The sequence below is a fragment of the Zootoca vivipara genome, chromosome 13 (genome assembly GCF_963506605.1).
Source record: "Zootoca vivipara chromosome 13, rZooViv1.1, whole genome shotgun sequence".
Taxonomy (NCBI): Eukaryota; Metazoa; Chordata; class Lepidosauria; order Squamata; family Lacertidae; genus Zootoca; species Zootoca vivipara.
In genome coordinates this window covers 25,463,782-25,486,407 of record NC_083288.1, presented here as the reverse complement: position 1 = coordinate 25,486,407, position 22,626 = coordinate 25,463,782, and the positions used below count along the sequence as shown (strand labels likewise).

The 22,626-nt window shown below is 46.5% G+C and overlaps 1 protein-coding gene across 1 annotated transcript; it reads right to left on the bottom strand.

Annotated features, from left to right (window-relative positions):
* Window positions 1–21,716, bottom strand: LOC118094625 (gasdermin-D-like). Its single transcript, XM_060282113.1, has 11 exons — window positions 21,461–21,716; window positions 16,262–16,436; window positions 14,236–14,398; window positions 13,568–13,667; window positions 12,170–12,229; window positions 11,287–11,319; window positions 7,440–7,472; window positions 6,261–6,400; window positions 3,973–4,150; window positions 2,110–2,183; window positions 1–1,326 (listed from the first exon to the last, which is right to left on the bottom strand). The coding sequence occupies exons 1-11, from the start codon at window positions 21,669–21,671 to the stop codon at window positions 1,093–1,095; spliced, it is 1,401 nt and encodes a 466-aa protein (XP_060138096.1). The 5' UTR covers window positions 21,672–21,716; the 3' UTR covers window positions 1–1,092.
* Between the last annotated feature and the right edge of the window lie 910 nt (window positions 21,717–22,626).

The following is a 22,626-nucleotide window of genomic DNA, read 5'->3' as shown; positions in this document are numbered from 1 at the left end:
TAAAAACAAAATGAGAAAAATGGAGAGTGGATCCTAAGACTTGTTATTTCATCATTTTCGGCTTCAATCATGGGTTCAAACAAGAGTCAAAGAAAGACATGAAAATGGTAGCACTGCATTTACCTCCACCGCGGAATGTCTAGTAAATATACAATAAAATTAAGCACATATTTCACAATAAGATCTAACAATAAATATGTGGAAACATAATACCAATAAAACAAAACTAAGGCAGCTACAAAAATTAAATATCGACCCCAACAAAAACACCTGAACGATACTAGTCTCTAGGCATCCTGGGTGCCTTAATAGTCACAATCTGTGACCATCATTTCAAGGGAATTTATTCCGAATTTTGAACTCAGCAGCTGAGAATTTGGCTCCTCCCACTTCCAACAGTGTATCGCCATACAGAAGCTGGACCACTGAGGCCGTATAACTCTCTTTTGAAAAGTCTTAGGATAATCATTGTTTAGGGTTACACTCTAGTTGTCGAATAGCTGCAGTTTCCTGTGAAACAGGAAGCCTCCACATTTGTATTAATGTTACATGTGGCCTTTGGACCAAATGCCCCTCCTAATAATGATGGTGATGATGATGATGATGATGATGATGATGATGATGATGATGATGATGTTTCTATGCCGCCCACATGACTGGGTTGCCAAGCAGAAGAACCTTGTCAACAAATATTTCCAAGGTTCCTGCAAGAATCATGCATTTGATGATTTGAGGACCTCATGTGCAATCTTGGCCTGGCATCTGGGTCATGCGGCTGTATTTCACAAAGACGTATCAGAAGATGGAAAACCATAAAGGCTAGGATGGTAACTGGGGCGGCAAACCACTCCCGAGCAGCCTTCTACCTATCACCTAGTGCAAACCATTTGCTACTTCTTGTGGTCTTCCAATCACTCCATTCCACAAGCGGAGAAGCAGGAAGCACTAGCCAATTCAGAGCTGGACGAGCTCAAAAGGGTGGAAGCACTGAGTGCTGTACAGGGCTTTAACACCATAAGTCCTCAGCCCAGCTGACCCCCCTTGCAACAGGGGAGAAGATTTGCCTTCTTAGGATCTGTTTTACTTCCTGCTTCACCCACTTAGGATCTGCAGGGCGTACAAGCTTGAGTACAGAGCAGCCAGTTCTGAACGGGCTTCGTTGCTCCACAGACAGACAGTGGAGTCTTTCCCAGCTTCCAAATCCAGCCCACAGGTTTGCAGCACCTCAATGGCCAGGTGAATTTCTTCATTCTTCAAGGAATGGTGTGGAATCGCGAAATCACTGCCTTCGTCGCCAAAAAGAATCCACTCCAAAATGCCATCCATCTTTTTATGGAGAGGGAGGGGGGAGGGAGGGAGAGAGAGAATGAGACAAAATGTGAGAGAATGTGCCCCTGAAGGACCAGGTGCGCAGCCTGGCAATCATTTTGGACTCACAGCTGTCCATGGAGGCGCAGGTCAACTCTGTATCCAGGGCAGCTGTCTACCAGCTCCATCTGGTACGCAGGCTGAGACCCTACTTGCCCGTGGACTGTCTCGCCAGAGTGGTGCATGCTCTAGTTATCTCCCGCTTGGGCTACTGCAATGCGCTCTATGTGGGGATACCTCTGAAGGTTACCCAGAAACTACAACTAATCCAGAATGTGACACCTAGATTGGTGACTGAAGGCAGCCACCGAGACCATATAACACCGGTCCTGAAAGACCTACATTGGCTCCCAGTACGTTTCCGAGCACAATTCAAAGTGTTGGTGCTGACCTTTAAAGCCCTAAACGGCCTTGGTCCAGTATACCTGAAGGAGCGTCTCCTCCCCCATCATTGTGCCTGGACACTGAGGTCCAGCGCCAAGGGCCTTCTGGTGGTTCCCTAACTGCGAGAAGCAAAGCTACAGGGAACCAGGCAGAGGGCCTTCTCGGTAGTGGCACCCACCTTGTGGAATGCTCTTCCATCAGATGTCAGAGAGATAAATAACTACCTAACATTCAGAAGACATCTGAAGGCAACCTTGTTCTACCTCCCAGGCATGAATGTTTGGTATTGATCTTTTCTTTAAAATAATAATATTTAAAAAAAACTACATGGAAGGAGTTAAGCCGGAAGGGCCTCACCATCTCCAGCTGTTGGGTCATTTTCTTCTTCTCCAGGATGGTATCCAGCAGGGGTAGCATCTCATAGTCCAAGTCTGTGAACACAAATCCCAAGACGTGATGAACGGAGCGATACTGCCATGGTAGCATCTTTTGCACACACATGCGCAAAGTTATCCAGAATAGACAGGTCTGGGTGGATGGCTTAGAGCAGGCATAGGCAAACTCGGCCCTCCAGATGTTTTGGGACTACAGTTCCCATCATCCCTGACCACTGGTCCTGTTAGCTAGGGTCATGGGAGCATAGCTGCCAAGTTTTCCCTTTTCTCGCGAGGAAGCCTATTTAGCATAAGGGAAAATCCCTTTAAAAAAGGGATAACTTGGCAGCTATGCATGGGAGTTCAATTCAACACCTTTGTTGGCATATATAAGACAATAAAAACCATATAGACCGTCCATATGTGTTATAATTCTGAAACATACAGTAAAGAGGGAATCCTCAGCAATCACTATTATACAGGCCAAACTACCCCAGATTTAACTTCAAAGATCCTGGTCAAAAATTGTACCATAACTCTAGTGAGAACAGGAGAGTCATCTCTCCGTAGAGACTGCACCACGTGTTGTTTATTGGCGGGGGGTCCCAAGCCACAGAGAGGACATCGAAGGATCATCATGGAAGATGTTAAAAAGAGGGCAATCCAAAATTATGTGGTCCAAAGAGTCAGGTACATTCTGGCCACAGGTGCAGAATCTATTCTGGTAAGAGATGCCTCTGAGCCTTCCAGATAACACTGAGGATGGAAAGGCATTCAAACGGGCCAGCATAAATACTCTGTGGTGTAATGGGGTCACTAGATTGTAAAAACAATTAGGCATCATTCCATGATGGGGTTGCAACCCCAGAAAGGCAGGGGAGCATACGGAGGGCTGGGAAGCAGGGCCGTCTCAAGCCGGTCGGGCGCCCTGGTGCCGAAATCGTTCGCCGCACAGCACCCTCCTGCCAGCCCACCGCCCTGGCGCCCCGCGCCACCGAGACTACCCCTAGAGCCAGGCCTGCTGGCATAGCTGCCAAGTTTTCCCTTTTCTCGCGAGGAAGCCTATTCAGCATAAGGGAAAATCCCTGTAAAAAAGGGATAACTTGGCAGCTATGCCTGCTGGGAAGGGTAAAGTTTTTGAAATTCATTATCAAGCAGTCTCTGCTTAATAAGTGCAAAAATGTGTGATTCCTCATGGGGCAAGAGGAAATCCACTGTAAAGCCTATTTGCCTAAGTTTAAGAATGATGTCAGAAAACCAGATAAAATTGTGTTTGTCTTTTAATTAAAAGGTTAGGAAGCTTTCTGGCTCTGTATTAAATTGAATTTTCAGCCAGTATTTGAAGGTAATAATCCAGCCCCTTGTTTCTAGGAGATGCTGGCCCAACTCTGCGCATATAGCCAGATAAGGAACACATTTTGGAACTCCCAGAATTTGCCGTAGGAAAGATGCCTGGACACCCTCAACTTTATTGTTGCAGTTGGACATCCATAGGGGGATCCCATAGAGGAGTTGGGAGGCGATTTTTGCTTTAAAAGCTTTAACCGCTGCAGGCACAAACTGGTTGCCACCAAGGAATTTAGCATTTAGCTAAATTGATTATTCTATTGCGGTGGGTCAGCCATTTTAAGTTGTAATGAAAAGAGATTCCTAAGTCTTTGAAACTTTTTACTTGTTCAATTTGTGATTTCCGTTCATGGGAGTTGAAGTCCCAAAACATCTGGAGGGCTGAGCTTGTCTATGCCTGGCTTAGGGGCTTGCAAGGAAGGTGCGAAAACTATCCACCAACCCCCCTCGCTTGGCGAAAGCCAAGCTGACACACCCAACCGATAAGTGTTCTCCATACCATCTATAGAAGAACAAAGGAAGTTGACTGCTCCCCAGAGATCTTGGTTTCTCGCACTCTCTGTGTCTTGGGAAATCCCTAAGCACCAAAGCAGCTTTTCTACAGAAGGTCGGTGTTCCTCATTCAGGGACTCCAGCATGGAGTGATCGACTCTGTTTCCTGCCATAGAAAGCTCCAGCTGATGGTAAATTATAGCAATTGGTCAGTCAACAGGGGTGAAAATAGACAGCTGTTGCATATAGCAGAGCTCTTAGCTCCCAATGCCTTTCTTTTCTCTCCCCCCCCTCCCCAGAGCTGAGATGCATATTTGCTGCTAAGTTCCAATTGCGTGGAAAGGCGGAGTCCCCCAAACCCCCAGGCGACCCCCTGAGTGGACTAAAGGCGCATAACTACGTGCTATGGGATTCAAATTGGCCACAACTTTATTAAGATTCAGATCAGGGCCGGCCCTACGGCCAGGCTGGGTGGTGCAGGGAACCACGGTGCCTGCCCGCTGGCCTGCCGGCCACTCCGTCGCACAGCAGCACCCTCGGCAGCAGCGCTGCGCGCTGAGCCCACCCGCCCATCACGCTGGGAAACGGGGCGGGGCACCAGAGGGATCCATCGCACGACGGTGCCAGGGCGCTAGAGGTGCTTAAGACAGCCCTGATTCAGATGTAGGGAGACCTTGGCTCAGGCATTGGGCTTTATCCTTCCCATTCCCCAGCCGGGGTTCTGGGAGGCTTCGGGGTTATCTACATGTATGGGGGTTGGGGCTGTCTCTGGAGAACATATGTTCAAGCAGAGAGAGCCCGCCCTTTGTTCGCCGCCGCTGGAAGGAGGAAGCGATGACGCCTATTGGCATGGTCAAGGCTTCCCCCAATACCCTGATCTTGTTGCTGCAAAGGGGGTGAGGTTTCCGCCTCACGCCCCTCCCTCTAGGAAGAGCGCCAAAGAATTCCACCCAAGGCCTGACACTGCCAAAGTTGTGACGTATTGCTACGGGAAAGGCAAAACCTGCCAATGCAGGAAAATTCCTTTCCAACCCTTCAACAGCGGCCTTGACGTAGCAGCGCCTGTGAACCTGTAGAGAAAAGGTTAACCTGCAAAGGAACTTGAATGAGGGTGTGGAGGGTGGGAGAAGCTCTGGAACCAACTGGTGCTTGGAGGTAAGATCCAAATTCTATTGTGTGAGCCGGACAGCCCCCCCCCTTACCTGGCCATCCCCTGGCAACACCTCCCCAGGCAGGATTGGATGCTAGGCTTGGGTAGGTGGAGACCCCTGGCATCCTACCTGGGAAGGCGGTGCCAGCCCCAAACTACCAGGGAGTCGCCTCTGGGATCAGGGGGCTGCGCGCGACCATGCAAAAGTCACCCCCCATTGATGTGTGGAGCAGTCACTAAGGACTTCTGGGAACATAAGCAATGTGATTAGGTGCAGAGTCTGAGAGGATAAGTTTGGATAAAGCCAGGATCTTGGAACAGACATGCTGGAAGCTCGAGAAAGAAGATACTTTGGTAGCAGCTTTCCGGAACAAGCGCTGAAACTGAAAATAAACATGGGAAGGGTACATGCCCGCTGTGAGGAAGAACCTGCAGCCCTGCAGGTGTTGCTTGACTCCAGCTCCCATCTGCCCCAGCTAGCTTGGCCAATAGTTAGGAATTATAGGAGTTGTAGTCCAACATCTAAAGGCAGAGCCGCCCCAGTCAGTAAGCAGGGTGAGTGAGGTTGCTGCTTCAGGTGGCAGGTGCCCTCAGGTGACATGCCAATGAGTGTGCCGCCTGCCCTGCCACCACCAGTGGAGGTAAACCACCGCCACCAGCAGCACCGATTTTGGGCAAGATTGCATCCTTTTGGGGCAAAATCTTACCCGGAATTTGCAACCCCTTTCCCCAAATCTGTGCAGATGGTGCTGCTTCTAGGCCAGCAGTGGATGCAGCAGGGCACACAGAAGTGGCATGAGCAGGTCAGTGGGGGTGGCAGCGGCAGCAGGGCAAAGCGGCATGTCCCGTTTTGCCTCCAGCCCACCCCCCACCCCCCGGTCTGGTGGGTCACAGGTTCTCCATCCCTTGCATTTACAGATTTAGCCTGTGTCCATGGCTAGGGTTTCCCAAGCTTGAGTCTCCAGCTGTTTGTGGACTACAACTCCCATCATCCCTAGCTAGCAGGACCAGTGGTCAGGGACGATGGGAATTGTAGTCCACAAACAGCTGGAGACCCAAGCTTGGGAAACCCTAGGACTCTACACCTACATGCAGCAGAATAGCACAGTATATGAGCTGTTGAGCAGCTGAGAAAAGCGACGAACCATCGAGTGGACAGTGGAAGCGACTTCTCCGTCCTGCAGGAGAACTTCAAAGGATTCCAGAAGCTGCTTCCTCAAAGGCTGGCTCAAGAGCGCCAGCGGCTCATATGCCTCTTTGACGGCGTCTTTCACTTGCTGGACAGCTAAAGTTTACAGTCAAGACGGTTAGCACGATTTGCACTGCGGCACTTCTGATAACACACAGGTTTGCCACCCCTGATCTAAGCGAAGAGGTGGCTTTGCCTTTGAGGACTGAGGATGGCTTATGATGGGCTACTTACCATAACCAGCCTCTCAGTTAAAAGTGCTTGTTAGGGCACACTGCTTAGAAATCCCAGCAATACGTAAGTAGCTTAAATGAAGAGTATGGCATTGAGTTTCAGAGGCAGCAGGAGCTAATTTCAGCTGGGTTCAGCTTTGAGAGGAGCAAAAGGAACATAGACCACACCTGGAGAACTGTGTCCAGTTCTGGGCACCGCAGAGAAAGAAGGATATTGACACGCCGGAACATGTGCATTTGAGGGTGACCAAGATGATCAACGGTCTGGCAACCAAGCCTTAGGAGGAATGGTTGAGGGCTCTGGGTATGCTTAGCACAGAAAAGAGGAGACTGAGAGGAGATATAATGGACACCTTCAAATATCTAAGGAGCTGTCACTTGGAGGATGGAGCAAAGCTTGTTTTCTCCTGCTGCGGAGGGCAGGACTCAAACCACTGGCTTCAAGTTACAAGAAAGGAGATTCCGACTAAACGTCAGGAAGAACTTTCTGACATTAAGAGCCGTTGACAGTGGAGCATACTCCCACGAGCGGTGGTGGAATCTCCTTCCTTGGAGGATTTTAAACAGAAGTTGGATGGCCACTTGTCATGTATGATCGAGTTGAGATTCCTGCATTGCAGGGGGCTGGACTAGATGACCCAGGGTCCCTTCCAACCCTACGATTCTGTGATTCTACCATTTTTGTGATACTGAGCCAGACCTACTGTCTACTACTGACTGGCAGTGAATCACCAGCATTTCAGGCCGGAGAAGATGCTGAACCTGGAACCTCCTGCATAGAAAACAGATGTTCTGCCACAGAGCTATGGAAGGAATTTGCTGATCTCTGTTGGAAAAGATCTACAGGATTGGGACAAGCAGACTCCAGGCGCAAAATCAGGAAGCAACAGAAGGCCACTTGCCTGTTAATGAGGAGCCCAGCTCATCCTGGAATGCTAAAGGGAGAAGGAGAGAGAAATTTAAAATGATTGGCTTAGAAATACCCACTTGGAATTCATGTTAGCTAGCAGTTCAAAAGCACGTCAAAGTGCAAGTATGTAAATAGGGACCGCTACAGCGGGAAGGTAAACGGCGTTTCCGTGTGCTGCTCTGGTTCGCCAGAAGCGGCTTTGTCATGCTGGCCACATGACCTGGAAGCTGTACGCCGGCTCCCTCAGCCAATAATGCGAGATGAGCGCGCAAACCCAGAGTCGGTCACAACTGGACCTAATGGTCAGGGGTCCCTTTACCTTTTAAAGCTGTGTTCACTGTGGACTCACTGTGTTTCCAAGTGCTGGGTTCACACATCATCCAAAATGCATGTGAACCCTGGACCTTTTTAATAGAACACTGCTGGTTGAGTCCTTGTTTCTCAAACCAGCTTCACACCAAATAGAGCCCATAAGCTGTTCCTAATTCATCTCTAGTGAACACCTTGACACAGGGCAAAGACATCCCCGCCCTGTTAACCCCCCCCCCTTGTGTGTGCGTGAGCAGAAATGAATCTGACACTAACGAAGCCGTGTTGATGTGAAGAGCTGGAGCGGAAACACTGTGAAACCCACCGGATGGGGGAAATTTAACTGTGTTGTGCGGTGCTAATGTAACAACTCTAGTAATCTTGGCACACCTTTTCCTCTGTTCCCTCGCCTCCTTCTTACCCTGCCTACTGTTGAGATTCATACTGGAACGTTACCATGACAGCGTCCTCTTGAGAACTTCTTGAGAACATGGACGGTCCGGCAGCGCAGTTTTGCGGGCTCCCCCCTCCCCGGAAAGGCTTAATTTTGAGCCCCCGAGAGCGAGGGGGTCGGAGCTGCAGTGCTATGGTGGACACAGCACTCTCCTTGACAGCGTGAAGCCGCAGGACTGAATGGCAACAGCGGGCGATTCTTCCTAACAAAAGGCTAAAGAATGGACCGTGAGTACTTAGGATATTAATCTGACTTAATTTGGAATAAATTGGCCACGGATAAGGGGTTTAAAAGAAGGAAGCCAGCCCCTTTCTACTGATTGAAACGGCAGCAGCAAAAGTTACTGAAGCCGCAAAGACTTTTTTCTTTCTAAGACTCTTTCTGGAGAGCTGTCAAACCTCCCCCATAGAGAGGGGGGGGGAGACGATTTAGGTGTACTTAGAGAGCAATTAAGCAATTAAGCAATAAAGATCTAAAGGGAGTCATTTGCTGGAAACGGAGGACCTGTCAGCTCAGCCAGAGAATAGAGGCTTTGTTAGTGTAACAATGCCTCAAAAGAACTGAAAAAGAGCTGTTGAAGTCTGCCTCTTTTTAACTATTTGTAAAATTGGAGACAGTGTTATTTGGGAGTTAAGGACTTGCCACATTGTTGGAACTAAGTTATATTAAGAAGACTGCAATAGACTTTGTTGGATTTTGACTATACCCCTATGGACAGAAAGAAAGTACTTGCCGCCTGTGAGAAAGGAGCCTGATTTCCAGCACCTACCCAGTTGTTTGGGTTACAAGAAGGTTTGATGACCTTGGGAGCCAGCTGGGGGAAAGTGAGTGTTTTCCAGCATTGCAGCCTCTGTTGGTAATACAGGGGTGTTTCGAACTAAGAGGAAACGAAAGTAAATTCCAGCACGTTGGCTGCTGTGTGGATTACAAAATATTTTGGGTTTTGGAGAAAGAGAAAGTGTGTTCCAGCACATCAGCTGCTGTGTGGATTACAAATGATTTTTGGTTTGGTTGTGGAAGAACTTATGTGATTTCCAGCACGTTGGCTGCTGTGTGGATTACAAAATAATTTTAAGGGCAGGAATCCCACTGGTCTAGCACGCTAGCTGCTAAGTGGATTATAAAATTGGGGACTCTGCAAAGAAGGCATCTCTTTGGAATTAGAGACATAATAATTGCATTGTGGATTACAGTTTTCTGGCTTGGAAAGGCACATTAGCTGCCTGGTGGATTACAAATTATTTGGCAATCATAAAGGTGGAATATATAAATAAAAAATGTCGGGCACCGACAAAAAAATGCAATTGAGAAGGGATTCTAAAGATCAAGCTTTTCAAGAGCAAATTTTGGAATTTATGAAAGAAAATAAGCAGAGTCTACAAAGTTTAACTAAAGAGGTAAAAGCCACCACAAAGTGTCTCCAGGAATTTAAAGAAGAATTTGGTGTGATGAAAAAAGATCTTCAGGAAGTTAAAACACAGGTCTCTGGTTTAAATGTGAGAGTAACAGACATTGAAACAACTAAGCTAACAGACTTAGAAAAGTTGCAGGAAGAAACACAAATTAGGCTTGCTTTTATTGAACTACGGGATAAGGAGAATCAATTAAGACTCAGGAATTTGCCGGAGCTGGAGAAGGGAAAAGGAGATTTGGGAGATTTAATCGCACAAGAATTTTCTGATTGGTGGGGCCTGGACAAAGAAGAGATAAAAGCCACTATTTTGAGGGCTTACAGAGTAGGCCCAAAAAAGAAAAAGGATTCCAATTTCTTGAATGACTGTATAGTGGTTTTTCAAACAAAGGAGCAAAGAGATAAGATACTAGGTCACCACTACCAGAAAAAATTGGAAGTTCTCCAGCATACGGTAATTTTGTTTAAAGAAACTCCTAAATTCTTTGGCTAAAAGAAATAAATATTTAGACCTGACAACGATTTTGACGAGGAAAAATATTTTCTTTAAATGGAAATTTCCAGAAGGCCTGGCATTTAAATACAAACAAAAAGAATACAAGATCCGATCGGTTGAGGATAAAAGAAGATTTTTGGAAAGCCACGCAGAGGATTTTAAATCACCAACTGGAGGAGGCCAAGGTTTGGGAGCAGGAGCTGGACCAGGAGCATTCGATTTAGAATTGCTGGCAGGAGCAGGAGCAGGGATTGGCGCTGGACCAGGAGACGAAGATTAAACTTTAAAGTAAAACAAGATGGCGTTAAGAGTACTTTCGTGGAACGTGAATGGACTAAATTCATGCGTTAAAAGAAGGAAGATTTATCATGTAGTTAAAAAACAGAATTTGGACATTATCAGCTTTGAGAGGAGCAAAAGGAACATAGACCACACCTGGAGAACTGTGTCCAGTTCTGGGCACCGCAGAGAAAGAAGGATATTGACACGCCGGAACATGTGCATTTGAGGGTGACCAAGATGATCAACGGTCTGGCAACCAAGCCTTAGGAGGAATGGTTGAGGGCTCTGGGTATGCTTAGCACAGAAAAGAGGAGACTGAGAGGAGATATAATGGACACCTTCAAATATCTAAGGAGCTGTCACTTGGAGGATGGAGCAAAGCTTGTTTTCTCCTGCTGCGGAGGGCAGGACTCAAACCACTGGCTTCAAGTTACAAGAAAGGAGATTCCGACTAAACGTCAGGAAGAACTTTCTGACATTAAGAGCCGTTGACAGTGGAGCATACTCCCACGAGCGGTGGTGGAATCTCCTTCCTTGGAGGATTTTAAACAGAAGTTGGATGGCCACTTGTCATGTATGATCGAGTTGAGATTCCTGCATTGCAGGGGGCTGGACTAGATGACCCAGGGTCCCTTCCAACCCTACGATTCTGTGATTCTACCATTTTTGTGATACTGAGCCAGACCTACTGTCTACTACTGACTGGCAGTGAATCACCAGCATTTCAGGCCGGAGAAGATGCTGAACCTGGAACCTCCTGCATAGAAAACAGATGTTCTGCCACAGAGCTATGGAAGGAATTTGCTGATCTCTGTTGGAAAAGATCTACAGGATTGGGACAAGCAGACTCCAGGCGCAAAATCAGGAAGCAACAGAAGGCCACTTGCCTGTTAATGAGGAGCCCAGCTCATCCTGGAATGCTAAAGGGAGAAGGAGAGAGAAATTTAAAATGATTGGCTTAGAAATACCCACTTGGAATTCATGTTAGCTAGCAGTTCAAAAGCACGTCAAAGTGCAAGTATGTAAATAGGGACCGCTACAGCGGGAAGGTAAACGGCGTTTCCGTGTGCTGCTCTGGTTCGCCAGAAGCGGCTTTGTCATGCTGGCCACATGACCTGGAAGCTGTACGCCGGCTCCCTCAGCCAATAATGCGAGATGAGCGCGCAAACCCAGAGTCGGTCACAACTGGACCTAATGGTCAGGGGTCCCTTTACCTTTTAAAGCTGTGTTCACTGTGGACTCACTGTGTTTCCAAGTGCTGGGTTCACACATCATCCAAAATGCATGTGAACCCTGGACCTTTTTAATAGAACACTGCTGGTTGAGTCCTTGTTTCTCAAACCAGCTTCACACCAAATAGAGCCCATAAGCTGTTCCTAATTCATCTCTAGTGAACACCTTGACACAGGGCAAAGACATCCCCGCCCTGTTAACCCCCCCCCTTGTGTGTGCGTGAGCAGAAATGAATCTGACACTAACGAAGCCGTGTTGATGTGAAGAGCTGGAGCGGAAAACACTGTGAAACCCACCGGATGGGGGAAATTTAACTGTGTTGTGCGGTGCTAATGTAACAACTCTAGTAATCTTGGCACACCTTTTCCTCTGTTCCCTCGCCTCCTTCTTACCCTGCCTACTGTTGAGATTCATACTGGAACGTTACCATGACAGCGTCCTCTCTGTTTGTCTCTGTTTCTTTCGCTTACATCATTCCACAAAGTGCCATACATTTTGAGTGCATTATTATGTGTAAATTATAAATAACAGTCTCACACATACCATCATACGTGAGCGAGGAAACCAACTTTGTTTGAAGCTGCTGGCAGAGCAAAACTGGAAAGAAAACGAAGAAATGATCAGGAAATGACGACAGCATTGAGTTCTTCATGTCTTCCAACAGGGGCATTGGTCTCAGAGTGACCCTGGGGCAACCTGCGGGGCTGAACTGTTTAACTACAGGTAGATGCCTCACACACCAGCTGTTATCACACCACCCAGCAAGCTCTCCAATTCCTGTGGTTCTGCACACCAAGAGCATCGTTGTCAGGGACTGGTCTGAAGAGGAGGGATGGTGGAGTCCGCCCCACCCCCCCTCCACTTCCCAGAGAAGAGGGAGACAGTATAGATTTAGAACAGTGGTTTGCAGAAGGTCATAGTGCAGAGGCTGCAGAGTGGAGAAGCTGGGAAATATTGGGAGGGGAGCAGGAAGAAGAAGCACCAGGGGAGAGACAGCTGACAGACTTTGTGTCTCTTGAAAGCATTCCAGACCCTCCCCCTTCTAGGACCTGGCATGCCTTGAGAGTAGTAGAACAGAAAGTTCAGAGGTAGAAAACACAGATCAGCAGGCGCAGGGTTGATGTAGAATAGGAGGGACTGAGGGGATGAGACTTTACTTGGAGCAACGCCATTATCTAACAGAGACATAGCTGCCAAGACTCCCCTTGAAAAATTCGGGATCAGCAGCGGCGCGGCACCGGAAGTCGCTTCTACGCATGTCCGGACATGAATAGAAGCAACTTCCGGTGCCGGCGCTACCCAATTTCCGGTGCCCAGACATGGGCAGAGCAGCACCCGAAATCGGTTCTGCACATGTCCAGACATGCGCAGAAGGAGCCTCCCTGGCAGGTAGAAAATTGGGGGATTTATGGGATTTTTTCTATTCAGATAACAGCGGGAAACAGATTAAAATCCAGGAGTTTCCCGTGAAAAACGGGAGACTTGGCAGCTATGAACAGAGACTGCATTCCTTCCGCTCTCTGTGTGAATATTGAATAAATTACTTGGTAAGAACTCTTCTTGTTTATCTGCTTCTCGGCATCCCACCGTGGGAGGGATCTGATTCCCTGAAGCCTTGAGAATCATTTTCTCATTCCATTGCAGGATGAATTGACTCATGGGCAACCTACTGGAAGCTTCATGCTAGTAGTGGAAGGGGAGCTGATAATCCTGACCATTTAAAAATGAGAGAGCTGCTCTCTAGATCATCAGAGAGCAGAGACTGTGGAACCTCCAGGTGCTGGACTATAAGTCCCATCATGCTGCCTGGGGCTGAAAGGAGTTGGAATCCAACAACTGGAGGGCTGTAGGTTCCCCATCCTGGCTCAAGATGCTTTCACATTCTTTGTGGGCTACACCCATCTCAATCTGTACATCTCAACTCTTTTCACTCACCCAGTTCTTCATCGTAGGTTTGGAGCTTCTCAACCACGTAGGCCAGCACTGTGCCTCGGGGGATCAGCATTGCCTTTTTCTTCACTGTTGTGCTCAGGCCCTGTGTGCAAACAGTTGTTGTGGTTATTATTATTATTATTATTATTATTATTATTATTATTATTATTTCAATTTGTATACTGCCCTTCATCTGAAGATCAAAGGGCAATCAAAATACAAAATGAGAACACAAAAGACATAACAACAACCACAACAAACCAATAACCCACAAACACATATAAAAGGCCATAGATTTATTGCTTAATCAAGCAATTATCTGGTAACAACAATGTTTGTGTTTGTTTGTTTGTTTTTCACCCATCTGACTGGGTTACCCCAGCCACTCTGGGCAGCTTCCAAGTAAAAAATAAAGGGACAAAACAACACATGAAACATTAAAAGTTTCCCCCAAACAGGGCTGCCTTCAAATGTTTACGAAAAAGCATCTGACAGAAGGGCGTTTGACAGGACGGGTTCAACTACCTAGAGAAACTTTGTTGCCTGGAGCCAGGCAAACCTCCCTGGGGAGAGCATTCCACAAATGGGGAGCTACCACAGAAATGTGGGTTGTGGGAGACAGAGAGAAAGCGAGAGAAGAGGGAGAAACCAAAAAGCTAAAGGCCACAAACCTGTATTGTCAAGATTTCCGCTGCTGTCACCGTTCCCTTGCCTCCTGCTTGGACAGTCTCCTCAATCAGAAGCGGCTCCATTATCTCAAAAGCCTCCGTCACAACGTAGAGATGCAGCTTAGGGTAGAGTTGCTGGAGAAGACTGAGGGATGGCACCATTTTCCTGAAAGCAACGGGGAGGTATGTTGCAATGGCTCCTAAGCATTCAGGGTTCTTGCTGAGTGAGGAAAGAACCAGGGGGCTTCTGCTACTGTGCCCCTCGTGAGGGCCACTCCGTGGGCTACAGAGCAAAAGGTTCCCAGCGACGTGGCACTTTCCCAGACCCCACACCTGGATCCTGCCCAAGACACTTTGCTTGCTTAGGTGAAGGACAACATGGTGTGTCTCCCTGCCCGCTTTCCATGTGACCTTCCTGGCAGTTTCACTTCAAGACTAAAAGCATCATCTTAATGTGCATGCCTCCACCCCAGCTGCCCAGTCCACAAATGCACAATATTTGTTCCACCCTAGGCACCGCTACACTACTGCTACTCGGATGCTCAGAAAGTTGAGGTCATTTTAACCTGTTTTAGTATTAATTTTTGCATGCTTTAAAGGAGGTTTGTAATTTTTTTGTTTTGTTTTATTGTTTCCCCTTTTTGTTTTAATGGTTGGTTGGTTTTGTGTGTGTGTGTGTGTGTGTGTGTGTGTGTGTGTGTTTTATACAATCAAGCAATGTATAAATTTTATCGAATGAATAAATGGCTAGCCTCCTGGAAAGCGAGGAGAGTGAGTGTTCCAGAGACAAGGCAAGGATTGTAGCAGATTCTGCAAGGAGTGCATAACTCAAGTCCTAACTCAAGGCTGCTTTATTTCTCTCTCTCTCTCTCTTTCTTTTCTCTTTCTTTCTTTCTTTCTTTCTTTCTTTCTTTCTTTCTTTCTTTCTTTCTTTCTTTCTCTTTCTTTCTTTCTTTTCTTCCTTCTATCCTTGACTGCCCTCTAGTGGACACTGTTGGGGCTGCAGTTAAATCTTAAGCCCTCTTAGCAAAAACGGATTCTATTTGTACTGTGCTGCTGTTGCAGCTTTTGCTTGCTCCCTTCCACGTGGGAACTTTCATCTTGTTTGCTTTCACCTTGCTTTGTCATTTAATGTTGGGTATGCCAGGTTGCAGTGAGAAATGGTGCTTCAGGGGAGCTCCATAGTGTTAGCTGCCCTCATAAGGACTGCCAGGCTATTCCTATTCTCTGATCCTTCCTGTTCGGAGGGAGCCTGGTACAGTCATGGTGTGAAAAATTTCACTGAAAGACAGTTTAGAAGACAAGGTGCCCAACACCCACTGAATATTTGGTGCACATTTAAAGCATATGGCAACCCCCCAAATAAATCCTGGGAACTGTAGTTTGCTAAGGGTGCTGGGACATGTAGCTTTATGAACTACAGTCCCCAAGCTTTCTTGCAGGGGCAATGTGCTTTAAATGCACAGTGTGGATGTGAGAATGGATGTGGATCAACGTGGGCCTGATCCATTTCTCTGTCCTACTCTGCAGCCCTTGGTAACACCCAAACTCAGCTTCCTGGAGCTGCAGTCTCCTTTTGCGTTATGGTAGGGTTGACCTCGGTGCAAGAGAAGGCTCTCCATTTGCATAAACCAGAGAGAGAGAGAGAGAGAGAGAGAGAGAGAGAGAGAGAGAGAGAATGGCCAACAAGCCTGGTCAACTTCTGTTATTCCTCCCCTTCCCAAGCACCCTGCCAAGTCATGCTCACCAAGTTCTGTGCTAGAGCCATAAAAATCCGAGCTGACCAAGTTAGTAGTGCCCAAAAATTTCAGGACAGAGCCAAAGATGATCCATTGCTACCATTTGCTGTACCCTCCCAAGTAGTGATACCTTCTTTTATCTAATAATTTTTAGAATGGTTAAAGTGGTATATATATATTGCTTATATTTTAGATTGTATTTTGGATTGTTTTATGTATATATGTGTATGCTGGTCAAGAACCGTAACACTAAACTAAACTAAACTAAACTAAACTAAACTCATGCTCACCACAGCTCCCTGATGTCCACATAGGTTTTCCTCACAGCTATCGGAGAGGAAGACAAGCAGGCCAAGCCCAAGCCGCCGATATCCACTGCGGCAGTCTGTATCTTGAGGTTCAATCTGGCTCCAGATTTGTGGCAGATGTTTGCAGAGAACAGAAGTGGTTCGGAGTGTTTCAGTTCTGGGAAAAGCCACAACAAAACCCCACATTCAAAACACTTCGGTCAGATTTATTTCTTTAACCACCACATTCCACTCATGATGATTCTCAAAGAGGTTCACAATAATCAAATTGGATGTATAGGCAGATTCTATCACCCTTCTAATTACAGAGGCAGGACAGCAGGTTCTCTCGACGGCATTATACTGTTATATTTTGTGGCTCCTGCCTCTGCTTTTTTGAAAGGGACCTGTATATTACGACCAAACCCATTGGGTTTATGCAATCTATCCTCTCATTCTCTCCCCTCCTAGTGCACTTTGTTTCCTTCCTTACTGGAAGAAGTTGCTTGACAGGTGGGTGGCATAGCTGTCAACTTTCGGATTTGAAAATAAGGGATCAGCAGCAGCCTCACCTGTCCTGGGGATAGTCTACGGTATATCTAACAATGCAGAATAGCAGCGGGAAACGGCGCTGGAATAAGGGAATTTCCAGCAAAAAAAGGGAGGGTTGACAGCTATGGTGGGTGGAGCAGCTAACTGTGCTACATTCCTAGCAAGTGGGCCTCTGTTGCTTACCGGAATAGATATGGGGAGGAGTGATCTGCCAGGGGGAAGGTTAACATAGTGCAAATGCACTGATATTGGGGCCACCTCTCCTCTTCTGTTCTCCCTCCCAACAACTGACCTGCAAGGAAGCTAGTGCAGCAGCTCTACCTTACCCGGCAGATCCTTTCTGCTCCCTGATGCCCAATACCTATGGTTTGCTATTATGTCTGAATTGGACAAACTGAGCTTGAGTCTGGACTAAGGATTCTGAGCCCCTGTGTTCTAATTCAATACGTGATATCCAATCCCAGAACATTTCAGGATTTGGGCCTCTGCCATTGGCCCTTAAACTCTGAGTTATGATTCTCAGCTTGGAAGTTTAGACAGCCAATCGCGTTGGGAGTGGGAGTGGCCCAGGCCTTCAGAAATGTATACAGTGGTACCTCGACTTACGAACGACTCGACAACCGAATTTTTCGACTTACAAGTGGGGCAAGTGGCCATATGCTTACGAATTTCTCGATATCCGAACGGAAACAGCGACGGTTTTAGATAGGGTTTTTTCGACTTACGAATTTTTAGATGGGGTTGCTTCGACTTACGAATTTTTCCGTTCCCAATGCATTCCTATGGTAAATTGTGTTTCCAATGGCGTTTTTCGACTTACGAATTTTTCGACCTACAAAGGTGCCTTCGGAACGGATTAAATTCGTAAGTCGAGGCACCACTGTATAAGCAATTGCTTTGCCCCTGTTGTCCAGTTCTGTTAATTCAATAAAGGTTCTTGCTGTTATCACTGTGTCTTGCCTTGTAGGTACCCACCTACAATTCACTATCATTACTACAAACCACTTTCCATGCAAACCAGAACCGAGATCCATAGTTCATATTGGGTATGGGAGTTTGAAGCATGTTCCGCTAACGAGCTAAACCACAAATCCAAACACCTTAAATCTCTTTTGTCACATTCCAAACACCCCAGCCATGAAATTCCAATGTCTGTGGAAGGCTGCTTCAAATGTGTGTGCATGGAAGTGTGAACACCTTCAGACGAGCCACATACAACTTTCCGGCCTAAACCCCAAATGGAGCCTACATAAGCCATGCACAAGCAAATAGCAAATCTTCATTGCCTGTCTGGGACAAGAGCCTCTCCAGCTCTATGATGATCTGATTTGGCTTCACTTCTAGATCCCATTCCTGGGTTGCCCATCACAGTTGTTAAACGGGGGGGGGGGGGAGTCTCCCCTAAGCTTTGGTGTGCTTCTTCTTCTTCTTCTTCTTCTTCTTCTTCTTCTTCTTCTTCTTCTTCTTCTTCTTCTTCTTCTTCTTCTTCTTCTATCACTCGTGGCTGAGTAAGATTGTCTTCCATACCATAAAAACAGTTTTAACAATGAGTCCGTAAGTGACTGTGGAGGCCAATTCTGGATCCACACATCCTTCCACAGTGGGGACATTGGTTTCCGGGTGGGAATTGATCATGGTGTGGATTTGCCAAGCGTGCCTTCCTCCTAGCACGTTTCTCCCTTGCGTCCTGAGTTCGAGTATCTTCAGAGCCCATGACACCTTTGGTAAAGGCTGTTCTCCAACTGGAGCACTCGCAGGTCAGTGTTTCCCAGTTGTCTGTGTTTATACTATGGTACATTTCTTTAGATTTGCCTTGAGACAGTCTTTAAACCTCTTTTGTTGACCACCAGCATTACGTTTTCCATTTTTTAAAGTTCGGAATAGAGTAGTTGCTTTGGAAGATGATCATCAGGCATCCACACGTGACCAATCCAATGAAGTTGATGTTGAAGAATCATTGCTTCAACACTGGTGATCTTTGTTTCTTCCAGTACACTGATATTAGTTTCCTGTCTTCCCAAGTGATGTGTAAAAATTTCGGAGACACCGTTGATGGAATCTTTCAAGGAGTTGGAGATGGCGTTTATAAGTGGTCCATGTTTCACAAGCATATAGTAAGGTTGGTAGTACAATAGCTTTGTAAACAAGCATTTTGGTTTCCCTGCAAATGTCCCAGTCCTCAAACACTCTGCACTTCAATTGGGAGAAAGCCGCACTCACAGAGCTCAGGCGATGCTGGATTTTGGCATCAGTGTTGGCCCTTGTGGAAAGATAACTGCCTAGGTAGGAGAAGTGATCAACATTTCCCAACATTAGGGTTCCGGTTTCCGCCTGCAGGAATGGCGGACCTGTTTTCCATCTCTCTGACCTTCGTAAGGAATTTGGCGGTTGCTAGGGGAGTAAATGGCAACCCCCTACCCTCTCCGGGGGTTACGGAGAGGGGCCGCTGGCCCGCGATGCCCCCAGACCCACTCCGACTGTTTTTGGAGTGGGGGGAGCTTGGGCTGAGCACTTACGAGGGCCAGGACTCCCGGACGCTAATCTGCATGGCGGGGATTTCCATGGTTAAAGAAGATAATTAGGCTTAAATCTATGGACATACTTCAGAAGGAGGGGAAGAAGCGCTGTTTACTGCTGAGAAATTTATGCTGCTGAAAGGAGAGGAGTCAAAGATTGTACTGCATCTGGAAGAAGGATTGATGGGGACGGAGCGATAAGGGAAGCGAGTTTTTATTTTTATTTTTTCCTTCATATTGTTGCCTCGTACCTTCCCGGACGCGATGTCCTGGCTTGTTTGGAGTGAAAGAGAAGCAAAAGACTGTGTGAGTTGAACTTTATAACTGTTGTTACTGAGCATATTTTTTTAAAGATGTGGAGTTGCCGATGAGAAAAGCCTCCCCCTAGTCGGGCGGAAGGAGTTCTGGACGCGCTCGGAGGATTTATGAGTTGTGACGCACTTTAAATTGGAGCAGCGACCTGAAGCTAAGTTCAGCTATAGGGCAAGGAGATCCATTAATTTACCAAGAGTTTATGGTTTGATGTTTGGGTCTCCTGCCTGAAAAAGCTGTAAATTCTATAATGATCGTGAATCTTCATGGCTATGAGAGAAAGCGAAAGTGATTTGAGCTTTTTGAGATGGCGCTGCTTCGGGCTGCTTCGACGCAACAAGGAGCTCCATTAAGAAGATTTATGGGGAGGCTGGACTGATTAACTCACACAGGAGAAAGAACATCTGTGAAACGTTGTTTGATATTTATCTCAGCGGCTGGGAAACAATCGGATGAAAGTGGAAAACATCTATGTGACTGTAAGGGGAAGATCTGGATTATTATGAACTTGGAGGACGATTTGAACTTTAGAAAAAAGACGGCAGTGGACAGTTGCGAGGAATTCCCAATTTCTTGAAGCATGGGAACCCAAATAAAAAATTCTTTAGATGATTTGGCATAACATTCGGTTTGATTGATATATATATGTGTATAATTTGAAATATTGAATGTGATATAATTGGTTTTAATTGGAAAATTAATAAAAATATTTTTTTTTAAAAAAATAACATTTCCCAACATTACACCATTGAGTTAAATTTGTGGCGCTGCAGAGGGGTTATTTTGTACTTGTTGGTGCAGCACTTTGATTTTCTGGATGTTGAGTGATAGGCCAATCTTTTCGTAAGCAAAGGTATTTAGGATGGTTTGGAGGTCATCCTCTGGGCATGCGCACACTACGTTGTCATCAACATACTGAAGCTCCATGACGGAAGTTACTCTTTGCTTTCAGCCTGCTCAGATTGAAGAGCTTTCCATCTGTTTGATATATGATTTCTACTCCGGTGGGGAGTTTCCCTTTGACAAAGCGTGGGATCATGGCAATGAAAATAATGAATAAAGTTGGGGCAATAACACAACCCTGTTTAACACCTGATCCCACTGTGAATGGTTCACTTTGAGAGCCATTGTTATCTGCGAATGTTGCTGTCATATTATCATGGAGGAGCCAAATGATGTTTACAAATTTATCTGGGCAGCCAATTTTCAGGAGGACAGTCCACAGGGCATTACGATTTACAGTGTCGAAAGTCTTAGTCAGGTCAATAAACACCTTATACAGGGGTTGGTTTTGCACTCTGCATTTTTCTTGAAGCTGTCGAGTGGTCAAGTCCACTGTCCCCCTAGAAGGCCAAAAACCATTTTGGGATTCAGGAAGGGTCATATTGTTATGAGACAATATTCCTGGGTTGCCCATCACAGTTGTTAAACAGGGGGGGGGAGTCTCCCCTAAGCTTTGGTATGCACCCTGCTCCGGACAAAGTTTCTAATAAGCCACTGTATTGTTCCTGGCCCCACAGACCCTAGCAGATGCTAACTGTGTGTGTAGTGTAGTGTGGAGCCAGTGTGGTGTAGTGGTTAAGAGCGGTAGACTCGTAATCTAGGGAACCGGGTTCGTGTCTCTGCTCCTCCACATGCAGCTGCTGGGTGACCTTGGGCTAGTCACACTTCTTTGAAGTCTCTCAGCCTCACTCACCTCACAGAGTGTTTGTTTTGGAGGAGGAAGGGAAAAGGAGATTGTTAGCCGCTTTGAGACTTTCGGGTAGTGATAAAGCGGGGTATCAAATCCAAACTCTTCTAAATGAAATTAAAAACAACATACCTATTTCCACCTCTGCTCCTTTCTCGAGCACATCCACCAGTTTGAAAGGGGTTGGGGAATACTTCCGCGTATTCCAAGGAAACCTGGATTGCTCTTTAGTCACCAGAGAGAGAGGCTGGAAGCTATCGGTGAGTACCTGGCTAGTCACAGGTATCAGCTTCCTTTCTGAGCCCAGCTCTTTTATAAGCTGCTTGGTCAGCCGTTTAAACATTTTGTATCCCCACAGATTGGAAGATGCTGAGACACAACGGCAGGAAGGCAGCTTACAACCTGTAAGAAACAAATTTATTTTATTTTTAAAAAAACAGGATCGCCAGTAAGGTAAAGTAGTTCGAGTGTCCAAATTGGACTTGTCTCCAGGGTACCTCAGTGCTCTGCGTTCGAAACCTGTTGCCACCAGTGGGGTCTCCCTCCCATGGATTCGTACTGCTACAATTTGTCTCTCCCTTAGGCAACTATGTGGCTCCTGTGGCTTCACTAACCAGCCCTTTGTGTGACAGGAGAAAAAGCAAACAGTTTCCTCTTCCACAGGAAAGCTTTGTTCTCGCCTCTTAGTCACACCTCTGAAGGTACTGAGACACTGCCAAGTCAGTGAACATTTAGGCACATTTAACTTTATTAATTAACTTGAAAACATGGATTTCTCTGGTTCTTAAAATTGCATATCTTCTTTTCACATAATACAGACTTGTTAATACATCTCCTGCATCTTGATAATAACGGTTATAAGCTTTCTTCCCATCCACCCGAACCTAACCTCCTGCTCCCTCTCTAACACTCCATTCCCAACTGCCAACCCCCAACTGCCTTTCAACGGTTGTTCCCCCTCTATTTAGAACTCCGTCTAGCTCCGCCTCCCAGGGAACACCTGCCTATCATGGGAGTGATAGGTTCACCCATGATGAACCGGAATCATCATCAGGCACTATTCCGCCACACCTACCTCACAGGATAGTTGTGAGGGTAATATCTGCAGCATACATTTAAAGCCCATAGCTCCCCCCCCCCTGAATCCCAGGAACTGTAGTTTACCCCTCACAGAGCTACAATTCCCAGTCCCCTTAGCAAACTATAGTTCCCAGGTTTCTTTAGGGAAAGCCAAATGCACAGTGTGAATATGACTGCTGTCCCATCTCCCCGGTTGAGGTAAGCGTCAACTGCCATGG